Here is a 13,492-nt window from a genome sequence, read left to right as displayed (position 1 = left end):
AGTGATGGTTTCATGAATCAAAAGGATTTCCTGTGGAGATAAAGATAGCTTCATCCCTCTCTTTTGGTGGTGGGAGTCTCTCCATCTGGAAATTGAGTTTTGGACCTTTAGGTCCCAAGTACAGAAATGCTCTTGGCTGAACTCAAGTGGCACATTGGTCACGTTGCAGTGGGTACCCTTTGTGTCTTGCTGGATGGCTGAGAGAAAGAGACTCTAGGCACATGTGCTGTTGAGATCCCTTGTCTGCTGTCTGTGATTGACCTTGATCATAGAGCTGCTGCTTGTTCAGACTTTATGGCTCAAAATAGGCTCTCTCAATTATATATAGATATATATATATATAACAGGCCACCAAGAAGTGCTACAGTTAGATGCTTATGGGCTCAAGGGTGGAAACTGCATGGGTAAAGTGAGTTACCACCCTCAAAATGCTTCTTTGCATAGGGCTGGCAGTAAGACTGGGTGAAATAAGTCCTGCTGGGAAGAGCTGCAAGGTAAAGGGATTTATTAGATGGCAGGGCTAAAAGATGCCTGGACAGCAGGCATGCCTGGGCCTCAAGCTCTCTTAGGTGTTTGTGTGCTTATTACTTGTAAACTCCACTGGTGCTCATTATCTTGGAGTGAAAGGAAACACACAGCTTTTCCTCTGTTAGAATATGTATTTAAATAATTGTCACCTTTCTCTTCTATAACATCCATTAGGGATCCTTCTCCTCATTTTCTGACTCCCAGACTTAAAAGGCAAGCCCTCCTAGGGGTGCCCTCCTTTTAAATTAATTTAAGACATTTAGATTGATCAGTATGCAGGTTTTGGTGTGAAGTATGTTAATGAGTTCTGGATGTCCTTGATGTGGGGTATCATTTTGACAGAATGACATGTAACTACCCTTCCCTCCTACATGGCAAACAAGTGAGACTACTAAAAACTGATCAGTGCCTTGTAGCCTACAGGGTGAAATCTTTCTTCATCAACCTGAAATGTAATTTATTCAGGGAAGAAAAAAGAAAATGAACTTTGCTTCTGTCTGACTTGTAGGGAGGTTTTCTGTCAGATGTGTGATATTTTCAGTGTGTTATAGCAGAATCAGATTTTCATGTCCGTTTGTAAAAACTGCATAATGAATAAGATCTGGCTGTAGGTGTTGTAGGAGTAGTTGTCAAACCTACTTCAGTTGCCTGACATGGTGTAAGATGAAATGTAAATTGTGGGTGAACTTCCAGAGGACTGAGCAACTTTTTTTCTCCTTTATTCCTCTGCAAGGCCTTTTTGCTTTGCTTCCTTTTTATAGCACTTTTTTGTGTCTGACAGTAGTGTTAATAGGTTGATAGGTTCAAACTTGTTCCAACCTTAGCACCTGGGATGTTGTAATAGATACTTTTTCATGCATCATCAAGCAATCAAGTGAGGGGCAGATGGGTTGATTAACTTTGTGGATGACTTGTCCTTATTGGAAAGTGAGAGCTGTAGAAGGTCAAATATGTTTTACAGTGTCTGCCAACTTCTGTGTCCTGGCTGATCCTTACACCAAAACTGAGTGAGAAAACCTCAAGCCTGAGAATTCTGGTTGTTCCGAAATAAACTGATCGGTTTTGCTGCATCTGAGAGGCTGTCTGTGTGTTGACTGTAATGATTCCTGGGGCCATGTACCTACCTTTCTCTTCTGCTGTCCAGACCAGGCTCTCAGAAGAGCTCAGCACCTATAAGTTTTCAGTAAACCATTGTGCTTTCCATTGTGTAGGAGGAGGAAAAAACGGGGAGAAAACCAAACTGGGGGTCAGTGCACCCAGCCGAATGGCTCTGCACACAGATTTGTCTAGACCTGATGTCTGCATGTCACTGTGAGATGCACCTTGTTGACCAGAGAGGTTTTCTGTTTTCCACAGAACAAATTGGAGCCCTTGCTGGGCAGCACATCGTGCATGTGGCCTGCGGAGAGTCTCACAGCGTGGCGCTCAGTGACCAGGGGCAGCTCTTCTCCTGGGGGGCTGGCAGTGATGGGCAGCTGGGCCTCACCACTATAGAAGAAGCCGTGACAGTACCCAGGTATGTTTGTAACAGGTTCAGGTTTCCTCAAGGAAGCTCCTTAGAGGCTGATGTGTCAAGGGTTACTTTTCTTCCAGCCTGGAGGCAGTGGGAGCACTTCTGCTCAGAGTGGCAGTAATTGGGCACTTCTCACATCAGGATGTAAGGGTGATGCCTCCTCCTTTTTCTGACTGAGCCCCTCTGGGATTTAGAAAAGTCCTCAGGAGGTTTGGGCAGGACAGGACACCTGTGCCTGGGGCATGGAAAAGAAAATCCAAGTGTATTCAGCTTCCTCAGTGAAAATTGCCACTGTGTTTTGTACAGAGCAAGGAGGTGCATGAGGGAGGACCGAAAACCAGAAGTGCTGCTGTGATACCTCTCTTTATTTCAGCCCCTAGGAAAGTCCTCTGAAGTAGGAGATACAATTCAAGAACTGAAAAACCCCTATGGCTGCATGAGCCATCACCTCAGCTCTGAAACTCTTCTGCAGTGTTGCCCATTAGCAGCAAAGTTACTAAGCCAGCCTACTACAACTCTGAATAGTTAATGTTGCTCAGAAACTTTAGGGTAGAGCTCAATTTTCTTCATTTACCTATTTATTGGATCTTGACCTGTGTTAGAGCACTAACTCAGTTCAGTGCAAGGTTAGGTAGATGGTGGCAGTGGCCAGTGGCAGACACTACGACTTCTCCATCCAAAGCAGTTCACAGAGGAGAAGTCTCAGCTTATCACCATAATAAAGATTAACTGGTCTCTTTGTACTTAATGGCATTGTATCATGTTCCATCAATAACAGATATGGTCTGTCTCCCATTTGTTCTGACACTGCAGATCCAGTGCAGAGCAGAAGTTTGCAACATCTGTCTAGGGTGGCTGTTGTATTTGAACAGTATTTAAAGGAAAAGAGTTTCAGTCACAAAACATTAATGTTTGAGCTGAAGGGCTCTGTGGGAAGCCAGTCCTTAACTTGTAGGAGTCTCTGATGTAACAGAGACAGGCTTACATGTCAATGTGATAGTGCCATTTCAAAAATAAAATTTTTGTGAAATAACTCAAACCTTTGCCATTCTATTTTCTGTACAAAGCACTGAAGAGGTTTTGGTGCTTTAATTCATAGGAACTCAAGGAACTGCAAGGCCCCTAACAGCATGAAAAGTCTCAGTGCTTGAAAAAGAGATCCCAGGGGAGAGAGACCCCAGCAACCAAGGATTTTCACCATTTATAGGTGGCAGACTTCAGCATTATGGCAGTAAATGTAGTTGGAGTTAGCAGATGAGTGTCTAAATGTCTCCATGGATTTGCATCAATTATTTATGGATCTGAATAATAGTCAAGACTTTGTCTCCCAGTATCAAAACCATAGGTTATGTGTAGAACAAGTGTATGAATGTCAATCATAATTTTGACCTCAGCTAATACTGTATTTCTGGACACCTCTGCTAAAATAGTGTAATCTTCTTTAGGTTGATAAAGAAATTGAATCAACAGACAATACTTCAGGTTTCTTGTGGAAATTGGCATTGCCTGGCTTTGGCAGCAGGTACTGTATTTATTTATTACCAAGATGTGTACTGTTACGTTACACAGTGTGCAGGATTGTATATTTCTGTGTAATAAACCAAGGGAATTCCTGTCCTGCTTCCAGGCCAAATGGGAAGCTATAAAATGGATCAGCTACCATGAACATTGAAGAAAAGCTTTGCCAATACTGTCTATAAAGAAAAGGTTACATACATGCCACTCACTGTCCCATTGGTGAATGATGGCAGGAACACTGAAGGGCTTTCCATCTTGATGTAGAATAATGTGTGCAATTAATTTCTTTGAAATTATTTTTGGCTATTATTCTTCAGTATGCAGCATGTGGACCATTCTTCATTATGCTGTTTAAGTTACAACAGCCTGATACTGTATTCTGCCCTTAGTTGCAGGTCTGTTTATTTATCTGTTGGCTTCAAACTGTGCTTTTATTTTGGCAAAGAATGTCTTGCTTCAGGATTTTTCCATCCTGAGGCCTGAGAGTGAAGCCTCCAGTTCTTCTTCATTTTGACAAATTTGTTTTTCTGTTGGCCAGCTTTTAGTTGCTATTCTGTTTCTTTCCTTGTTTCAGATGGCCAGTTCTTCACATGGGGGCAGAACAGCTATGGTCAGCTGGGCTTGGGTAAAGAATGTCCTTCCCAAGCCAGTCCACAACGTGTCAAGTCTCTTGATGGGATCCCTTTGGCTCAGGTTGCTGCAGGTGGAGCCCACAGTTTTGCCCTCTCCCTCTCTGGAGCTGTTTTTGGCTGGGGGAAGAACAGCTCAGGACAGCTGGGACTAAGTGATGAACGAGGTATTAAAATTATACTCCTAGGTAAAAGAGGGATGGACTCCTCTGGCTTAGTGTCTCTGTTTGCATTGACAGTATATTTTTACTGAGCAGATGTGTAGCCTATGGACTCCACAGGCTTTTCATAGTAGGAACAAACACTTTTTTTTTTCCTTGTTGGTATCAGTAGAAGTGAGGAAGATCAAAAAGAAAGATCTTTCAAATAACGAATGTCAACCTGCAGGCATCAAAAGAAGTGCTCATCTTCTTTCTTCATCTTCTCAAAAATACTTTGTCCATATTTAGTTTGAGGTTGATGTGGAGCAAAGACTGCCCCTGCAGAACAGTAGGCTGAACCCATCATCTTCTTTGCCAACATGTTTTTGACTGGTAAGCAACTGTATGCTAGAAAATGATGGCAACACAGAGTATCTCAGTATTATAAAACGTTTCATTTACTGATTGCACAATTTTCCAGACACTGAGGGCCAGTGGTAGGTGGCCATGTTTAGTGAAGCCTGGACATCAACAGACTTAAAGACAGGTTTGTAAAAAGATTGAAGAGTGGATATGACATTACCACTACTCTGAAAAGTCCAGATCTACCCTTCTTGTTAATATATCCTTAACTTCTTTTGCAAAAGCAAGTGAATTAAAGATTTTCTTTGAAGCTTTAAGTCAGCCTCTTTATATTTTTCATCATAGTTGCTGAGTTAGTGTTAAATTTCTAAGCAGATTACTGAGTGTGGATAGTTTAGTTTGCACTGGTGAGTACATGAAGTTAATGTCTCCATCGATGATCGGGATGTGGGGATGGAGTGAACTCTCTGTAATTGCAGATGACACCAAGCTGGGGGGGAGTGTTGATCTGCAGAGGGATCTGAACAGCCTGGATCAGTTTAACAAGGCCAAGTGCTGGGTCCTGCACTTGAGTCACAACAACCCCATGCAATGATAGAGGCTTGGAGAAGGGTGGCTGGAAAGCTGCCCAGAGGAAAAGGACCTGGGGGTGTTGGTCAACAGCCAGCAGTGTGCCCAGGTGGCCAAGAAGGCCAACAACATAGATTCATAAAATTTTCAGGGTTGGAAGGGACCTTTAAGATCACCCAGTTCCAACCTTCCTGTCATGGGCAGGGGCACCTCCCACTAGATCAGGTTGCTCAGAGCCCCATCCAGCCTGGCCTTAAAAACTTCCAGGGATGGGGTTTCCACCACCTCTCTGGGCAACCTGTTCCACTGTTTCACCACCCTCATGGTGAAGAACTTCCTAACTTCCAATCTAAATCTCCCCTTCTCTAGTTTGAATCCATTCCCCCATGTCCTATCACTACCTGACATCCTAAAATGTCCTTCACCAGCTTTCTTGTAGCCCCTTCAGATACTGGAAGGCCACAATAACATCCTGGCTTGTATCAGAGATAGTGTGGCCAGCAGGACTAGGGAGGTGATTGCCTCCCTGTAGCTGACCCTGGTGAGGCTGCACCTCAAATAAAATACTGTGTTCAATTTTGGGCCCTTCACTACAGGAAGGATATAGAAATTCTGAAGCAGAGAAGGGCAGCTGAGCTGGTGAAGGGTCTACAGCAGAAGTCCTGTGAGGAGTGGCTGAGGGAACTGGGGTTGTTTAATCTGGAGGAAAGGAGGCTGAGGTGAGACATTATTGCTCTCTACAGTGACCAGAAAGGAGGATGTAGCTGGGTGATGTTGGTCTTCTCCCAAGTAACAAGTGATAGGGTGAGGTGAGCCTCAAGTTGAGCCAGGGGAGATTTATATTGGCTGTTATGAAAAATGTCTGTTGGGCCCTGGAACAGGCTGTCTAGGGAAGTGGTTGAGTCACTATCCTTGGAGGTATCTAAAAATGTATAGATGTGTTTAGTGGTGGATTTGACAGCATGCCAGGTTAACAATTGGACTTCATGATCTTACAGGTCTTTTCCAACTTAAGTGGTTCTATGATTCTCTATATTTGTAGATGCATAATGCCTGTAAGTTCTGTGTGTTGTAAGTGAAAAGTTTTACTTCATGTTTTGTGTACCTATAATGGAATGATGCATTTTGACAACCCACTCTACCAACTGAAACATGCATTTAAAGCTATTGCTCAAAAATGCCCTGTAGTTTAGCAAGGGATGCTCCAATATTGTTTGCATCATTTCATCTCACTTTACACTTTTAGGAATATGAAACACAACTCTAAGACTTGTCGAGTATCTTGTATTCCCTCAAAAGTGCTCCAGCCCTGTTCTCTTGTGCTGTATGTAAGCTAGTGGTGATCTTGTGTAAGAGAAGCCATGTATCCTGGCAGATAAATGCTTCTAATTTCAACAAAGCTGCAGTTTCTGTAAGAGAGGCTTGCTTTGACATGGGGCTGATCTTACATGACCATGAAAGGGGCATCTGTGGAGCTGTGTTGGCCAGGGATCACATTCTGCTTACCCTCAATACATGACACTGTAGTAAATACTTGGCATTTATGGTAAATTAATCACAGTAAGACAGTGTGATTTATACTTTGTGAACATTACCAGTGAGTCTACAAACATGAACAGTCTGCAGCACTGTTATATAAACAATTATGCTGTAGGAATAAGAAGTGTAATTCCTGTCAAAATAAAGATCAGAGTGCTAAAATACAGAAAAAAGTAAATAAAAAATCTGCTCTCATTTCTAAATCCATGAAAATGTGACCATTTTCCTTTCACTACATAAGAAAAGAATCACCTGTCAAATCTTTGGGTGAGAGTTTTAAAAAAAGGCCAATTTCTTTAGTTAGGGATCTGAATTTTTGTTGGTATGAAGTAAGCAGCTGCTTCCCTTAGTATACAACTGTTTTGAGGTGCCTAATGCTGCTTAAATTCCTAGCTTTTATTTTATTTTTACATTGGTACAACAGATGTAACCTTGCTTAGTGTATTCATCCTTAGGAGACCCATTTTTAATGATTAGAATGTCAGAGTGAAGGAGAAGAGCATTGCTTAATGGTTGGCAGAGATTAGGAGGATCTTCTTAAAGGATGACAACAGAAGGAAAGCTCTTCAGGGGATTCAGCTTGTCATGTGTGTTGTACTGGCATCTCCCATGTGTCAGATTGTTCTTTATGGAAAAGGTCTAAGCAAGGTTTGGACACAAATGTTTGCAGTTACTGGTAGGGGCTGGAATAGAGCATGAAGGTGAAGGTGGGCATAGCTGGGCTGCAGTCATCATACCTCCCAAACTGCAAGTGCTTGTGGAGGTTATACAAGATTCTCAATATTTGTCTTCTTGCTCTGGTCAAATTTTTTTCAAGCCAGGAGAAATATTTTAAGAATTGGAGGAGGAAAGCAGCGGTGAAGTACTCAAGGATGTGGGGTTTTCCCTCCAGTTATTAAAGCCTCTGTTGCGCACAGAGCCTATATCTGAAAATCAAACTGCCAGTGGTCTTCTCAGACATTTTGGTTTGTGTTTCTGAAACAGCTCCTTTATTTTATTTGTCATCAATGCAGACCGAGAATCCCCTTGTCATGTGAAGCTGCTGAGGTCTCAGAAGGTTGTTTACATCAGCTGTGGAGAGGAGCATACAGCAGTTCTGACAAAGGTAAAGATGCTAACCTGGGAACCCTGGCTGCTCTCTGGCCTGCCTGGTGGTTTCACACTAGTTTTCTGGGTAATGGCAGAAAAGAACACATTGACTTACTGTATTCCATCTGACTCCAGTAAAAGAAATTAAATGGAAAGTATGGTCTTCCTGTAATTTATGCTGAGATCTATTGTCAGCATGGCCCATTGCTGTTTTTGAAGATGAAGATGTTAGTAATCCATGACAAGGAATAGTAAAAACTCAGGTGACTCACTCAAAGAAATTAGCTTTGAGGAAAAAAAACCCTCAAACATACATCCAAAGGGGTGAAAATAGCATTTTGTTGGAAGATAGAGAGTGAGATTGTGTATTAGAATAAAACACAAGTCAAAATGAATGGGCATTTAAATGAAACATTAGTGATTCCTCACAGCATTTACAAGAGATTTTCAGTTCCAAACCTGCTCTAAGTGCTGCACAGCTTAGTGGACAGAGGACAGGACTAGAATTTGGTAGGTCACAGCTCAGCTCTTGTCTTGCCCCTGCCACTTGCTTCTTTTTTTGATGCCTCAGTGTTCTCTGCTGTAAAATGAATTAAAACAGCTGACACTGGGGTTCCTGTGGGAAAAACACTGTCGAAGATCAGTTATGTAGAAGTTCTTGTTCAAGGAGGAAGGTCACAGTGGCTGAAAGAGCTGGTGTAAAGTCCTCAGAAAGTGGGCACTGCTCAGCCAGTTTAGACCTGCAAGGATTTCATCTGGTGACACCTGGGGAAGCTGCAGTAGTGCAGATATATCTAAAGATATTTCTGTCAATCTGATGGGTAGCTATGTGGAAGCTGCATTAGCTTAGTTTATTTTCTGAGTCCTTTGGAAACCCCTGGCAAACTCTGCCAGGGCTTGTACTGAAACTGGAGTCAGAGAGGTGCTGCTGGGTTACGGGTCCCTAAATGGAGAATGTGCTGTTTGATTTGCTAACAGAGTGGAGGGGTGTTCACCTTCGGTGCAGGTTCCTGTGGGCAGCTGGGCCATGACTCCATGAATGATGAAGTGAACCCCCGAAGAGTTCTTGAGCTCATGGGCAGTGAAGTGTCCCAAATTGCTTGTGGCAGGTGAGTTCTGTGTGTGTGCACTCCAAAATTTTTCTTTCCTGGAGTTTAGTGCTGACAGTGAGTCTTGTAAAGAAGGGGAGTAGCTCTTGCTTCTGTATCCTGTGTGTCACAACTAAGTTAATTTAAATTATCCTTCCCAGGAGAATTTTAAGGCTTTCTAAAGGCCTTGTCTTTTAATTGGAAATTGTTCCTGGTGCTGTAACCTAGTAACAGAGACCTTTCCATCATAAGAATTCAGCAAGACTTTAGAGCAGCAGCTGCTTTGGTCACAATTTTCCAGCCTCTTTCATGAAAGGAGTCTTAATAACATTGGTGCTGTGTTGCATTTTGATATGTACAGGCTTAGCAAATGACTAAGCTAATTCTGTCTTCAGCCTGAAACCAGGCATATACTTGCACATGCTGCTCTTCCTCACTTCAACCTAAAGAGCTCCATCCCTGGAGCCATCTGGTGCCATCAGGTGGCAAAACCTGAGCATTAGTGCTAATGCAAAGCTGCATCTTTCCACCAGCTTCTGATGTAGGGGAACAGAGAATATGTTTTAGGCAATGTGATGGTTTTTTTTCCCTATTGTTTATTTTTATTTTCTTCTTTTAATTGTTAAACAAGGCTCAAACTTTGTACCTGTCTCTGTTACAGACATCACACTTTAGCCTTTGTGCCTTCTTCAGGAATGATCTATGCATTTGGCTGTGGAACAAGAGGCCAACTGGGAACAGGGCACACTTGCAATGTTAAATGTCCCTCTCCTGTCAAGGGTCACTGGGCAGCTCACAATGGGCAACTCTCAGGGAAACCTGGTATGTACTGTGTGCAAATTTCATTTCACCTATGGCTGTCTAGAGGCATCTTGAGATTGTTCTGCAAAAGTTCTTTAAGTAAGAAAAGAAACCCTTGCTCCTCTCCCAGATGCACTATGGAAATGACTGGGTGACCTCTTGCTTTCTCTATTAACATGTGCCTTCTCCCTTTTTCTTGTCATGACAGAGCTCAACAAGTGGCAATCTTGAGCCATGATGAAATTGTACTAATACTGATTTCTGAGTGCTTTGGTTTCTCTTTAAAATGCCCATTGCAATTTAAAACTTACAACTTTTCCCACCTGTCAGGCCCTGTGTATCTCTCAGGACAGTGCTACAGTGCTTGAGTTCCAGCTGATTTCAGCTTGGCCTTCAAGGGACACAGGTGTTCCTGGTAATACAGAGCCTTGAGACACTGGTAGTGGAAATGTGGAGGAAAAGGCACAGTAGAAACTGGCATTCATCAGCCTCTAACACAATCACATCTCTCTCTTTGACAGATGCCTGTAAATATCATGTTGTTAAACATATCTTCTCTGGAGGAGACCAAACATTTGTCCTTTGCTCCAAATATGAGGTAAAAGAAATGAAGTAGCTTCTCAAGTCTGCTCCTCTCTCCCAACTTTCACAATGCATCTTTTGTTTTTGATAATAACTCCCCAAAATTAAGTGTTTCTTTGGAGTCTCTTCTGCCTTACAAACCTAATAATGATGAAAGTTATTACAGAGATTTACAGCTTTTTATGGTGGCTGAAAATTGCCTTCCTTTAGAGGCACCTCAAAGAGCCATTAAGAAGACACTAATTTCAGTTTGATCAGCAGAGAGGGGAGTCCAAGTCTCCTTTGTAGATTGGAAACAAAGGGCCATTTTCCTCCTGGGACACTGCAGTCCTCATGTCAGTTCATGGACCACATACAATAGGGTTTTTTCAACATAGACTGGATGGAGGGCTGAATGCTGAACTGTTTTTTTCTGCTTCTCTCTTACTTCTTACAGTAAGTGTTTGACATACACTTGTGAGGCATGGAAATAGGTCTGGAATAAATGTATTAAGCCCATAATTATATATGACAGTATCTAAGAGGGCTTTGGTACATTTATGGAAATGATACCTTGTTTTTTTTTTTTGTTTTTTCCTCTTTTTATAAATGTATTTGGTGATGATGCTGTTTTCTTCTATACCTTTCCATGCCTTTCCTTTTGGACTTAGCAATGCCACAGCTTCCTAACCAAACCTGTTCAGAGTCCCCAGTAAGGAACCTATCAGTTATCTATAGAAAACAGAGATTATGAATAAGAAGGAACTGTGTTTTACAAGCCTTGTCTTTGCTGAAATCTGTATCTTCTCACAGAATTCCTTGCCTGCTGATGATTTCCGGACCATAAATGAAACACGTTACACCTGTTTAATAAATGATGAAACTATAGATGTCTGGAGGCAAAAGCTTTTAGAAAAGAACAGTTCTAATTCTGTCAAGTAGGTATTGTGGCACTGGACAAGCCTTTTGTTGAAAGTTTTACTTAAATAATTTTGTTGGCTTCCGTGCCATGCTTTCACTTGAAATGTAGCAGCCTTTTCTAGTGTGGTTCCTGGTCGTATCCAAGAGGAGGACAGTTGCCAGTCACAAGGCTGCCAGGTTAGAGCTTCCCAGCAAAACCAGAGGAATTTGAGGCTGCCTCAGAACATTGCAAATGGTGGGTGGGAAATGGATTTTAAAAGTGTCCTTCACTGTGTGCTTAGAGTTCATTAAAAGCAGCAAGAACTTGTGAACAGGCTGATTAAATTTCTCTGTGTACCTGCCATGAGAAGGGCAGAATAGGTGGAAATCAGGCACTGCTAACATTCCTCCTTTCAAAGAGGGATGTTATGTGATCCTGAATGAACCACCCTTTGAAGTGGTGATCTTAACATTGTTTCCCATGGAAGGGAAGAGAGCTGCAGAGGTTTTCTGGGTCATCTGTTCATAACCTTTATTTCTTTTCTTTTGTCTTCCTGCTGCAAATAGTAATGTTGTTCAGATACTGTCCTCAGCTGCCTGCTGGAATGGAAGCTTCTTGGAGAAGAAGTAAGTGGCAAACAGAGTCCAGAAGTGTGGCTTTCCCTTGAGGCAGACTGGAATCCCTTTACTTCATTCACTGCTGCAGTGGGATTTGATTTTTCTGATCAGACAGGAGACGGGGGCAGAGAGTGTCCACTAAAGAGGTGGGTGGTCAGAGCTGGGTAAGGAAGGCAAATGGTCTAAGAAAAGTGCATGGTGAGTGTACTGTACTGTAAGTGGCACAGATTCCTTGGAGTTGTCACAACTATTATTTTTCCTTATGAAATGAAGATCAGCATCTTTGAAAGAGAGGGGTAGGAATGTGACATTAAAGCAAGTGAGTGATGCCAGGTGTCTGAAGAGTCTCTTGCCCAGCTGAGCTGGCTGGTGGGGGCTGGTGCATGTGGAGGTGTGCTTAACACAGGCTGCTTTTGAAAAATACATCAGGGTAGCATGGAAGCACTTTCCTTTGAGGTGACATCAGTTGTGCAAAGTTTTGTGCTCCTTCTTAAGAAAGCGGGAATTTCCAACGGGTGCAACCAACACAAGGTGGTGACAAGGTTGTAATATGCATTGCTGAGTCAAAAGGTGTGGGTTGGAAAGGACTGTGTTGGCTGTGTCTGTAAATGCTGTGGAGGTAACAGCATAAGGTGAGGAGGAGGAGAAATCTTTTATGTTGATGTGATGAATAAATGACCTGTAACTAGGTGAAGAAAAGCTTAGTTACTCTGAATAATCTTTGAGTAATATTTTCCAAGAGCAACTTGAAAACAATTTACTCTTTTTTTTTTTTGCATTTTTCTGCTTGTGAAATGTTTTCTTCCTTAGTCTTAGTCTTGAGACAAGACAACGTGTTACTGCAAAAGGAGAGTTTTGTTGTGTTGGTTTAAACACTTGCTGAGATATCCAAGTTGCTGAGTCAGTGTAAATAGACCCATGTCTCCTTTAAATGTGGAAACGAGTGGAGTTCATGATTTCATCACCCCAGTGTAGTTTTCCTTCCACTTTAGTAATATCTGGCTGGTGCAGGACTTAACTTTTACAGAAAATCTTTTAACAACTGAGTGATTAAATTTGAAGCCACCATACATGAAAGTGAGGCTGTATTTTACCATGTACCTTTGAATGTGAAGCCTTCTCTCACTGTGCACTTGATAGAAATACCCTCGTGTAGCCCTCCAGTATCTTAATACCATATGGGCCCATTTGCAGTCCAGCATTGTGATACACAGGGCTAGATGGAAAAGAAGTTTTTTTGGTGACTGTGTGGCTGAGCACACTCCAATTTTATGCCTTCACAACCTGAAGTGCTCTGTACCACAGGGTGACTGAGGAGCTATTTGTGCTTGTGCTCTTGTGGGAATATCCATTCTGTTCCAGCAGGCTGTGTTCAGGTTCTTGTGTCATTACAGTCACACACTGACAAATGCATCTCATCTTTAACAGATGGTTTCTAGCTGCTCCTACCTTTTCTTTCAAAGTGGTTTAATGCAGCAGAGTCTCAGAGGAGTGGGGAATCATTGGGACTTGGGAAATCCTTGAGATCAGTGGAATTGTAGCAGTCACCTTTTCTATGAGCAGCTGCAATTGTGTGCAGCTTTACTGCTGTAGCTTTTTACTGTACCCTCTGCTACAGGTGCTGATCATGCTCTA

At 42.3% G+C, this 13,492-nt stretch overlaps 1 protein-coding gene across 10 annotated transcripts in view; it reads left to right on the top strand.

The window, feature by feature from the left end:
* HERC3 (HECT and RLD domain containing E3 ubiquitin protein ligase 3) overlaps window positions 1-13,492 on the top strand; it is a 54,811-nt gene that overhangs the window by 20,535 nt on the left and 20,784 nt on the right. For 7 of the 10 annotated variants that reach the window (XR_011725696.1, XR_011725697.1, XM_071742850.1 and 4 more), the window contains exons 3-11: window positions 1,885-2,044; window positions 3,487-3,563; window positions 4,134-4,355; window positions 7,814-7,905; window positions 8,868-8,998; window positions 9,639-9,799; window positions 10,300-10,376; window positions 11,153-11,277; window positions 11,807-11,866. Coding sequence is in view for 5 of the 10 variants with exons in the window: in XM_071742850.1 (XP_071598951.1) it covers window positions 1,885-2,044; window positions 3,487-3,563; window positions 4,134-4,355; window positions 7,814-7,905; window positions 8,868-8,998; window positions 9,639-9,799; window positions 10,300-10,376; window positions 11,153-11,277; window positions 11,807-11,866 (1,105 nt within the window). In the remaining 5 variants the exon portion in view is untranslated. Of the gene's footprint in view, window positions 1-1,884; window positions 2,045-3,486; window positions 3,564-4,133; window positions 4,356-7,813; window positions 7,906-8,867; window positions 8,999-9,638; window positions 9,800-10,299; window positions 10,377-11,152; window positions 11,278-11,806; window positions 12,004-13,492 lie in introns of all 10 variants that reach the window. The other 3 variants (XR_011725698.1, XR_011725699.1, XR_011725700.1) reach the window with 3 other exon arrangements.

The sequence above is a fragment of the Heliangelus exortis genome, chromosome 4 (genome assembly GCF_036169615.1).
Source record: "Heliangelus exortis chromosome 4, bHelExo1.hap1, whole genome shotgun sequence".
Taxonomy (NCBI): Eukaryota; Metazoa; Chordata; class Aves; order Apodiformes; family Trochilidae; genus Heliangelus; species Heliangelus exortis.
This window is presented reverse-complemented; position numbering and strand designations above follow the sequence as displayed.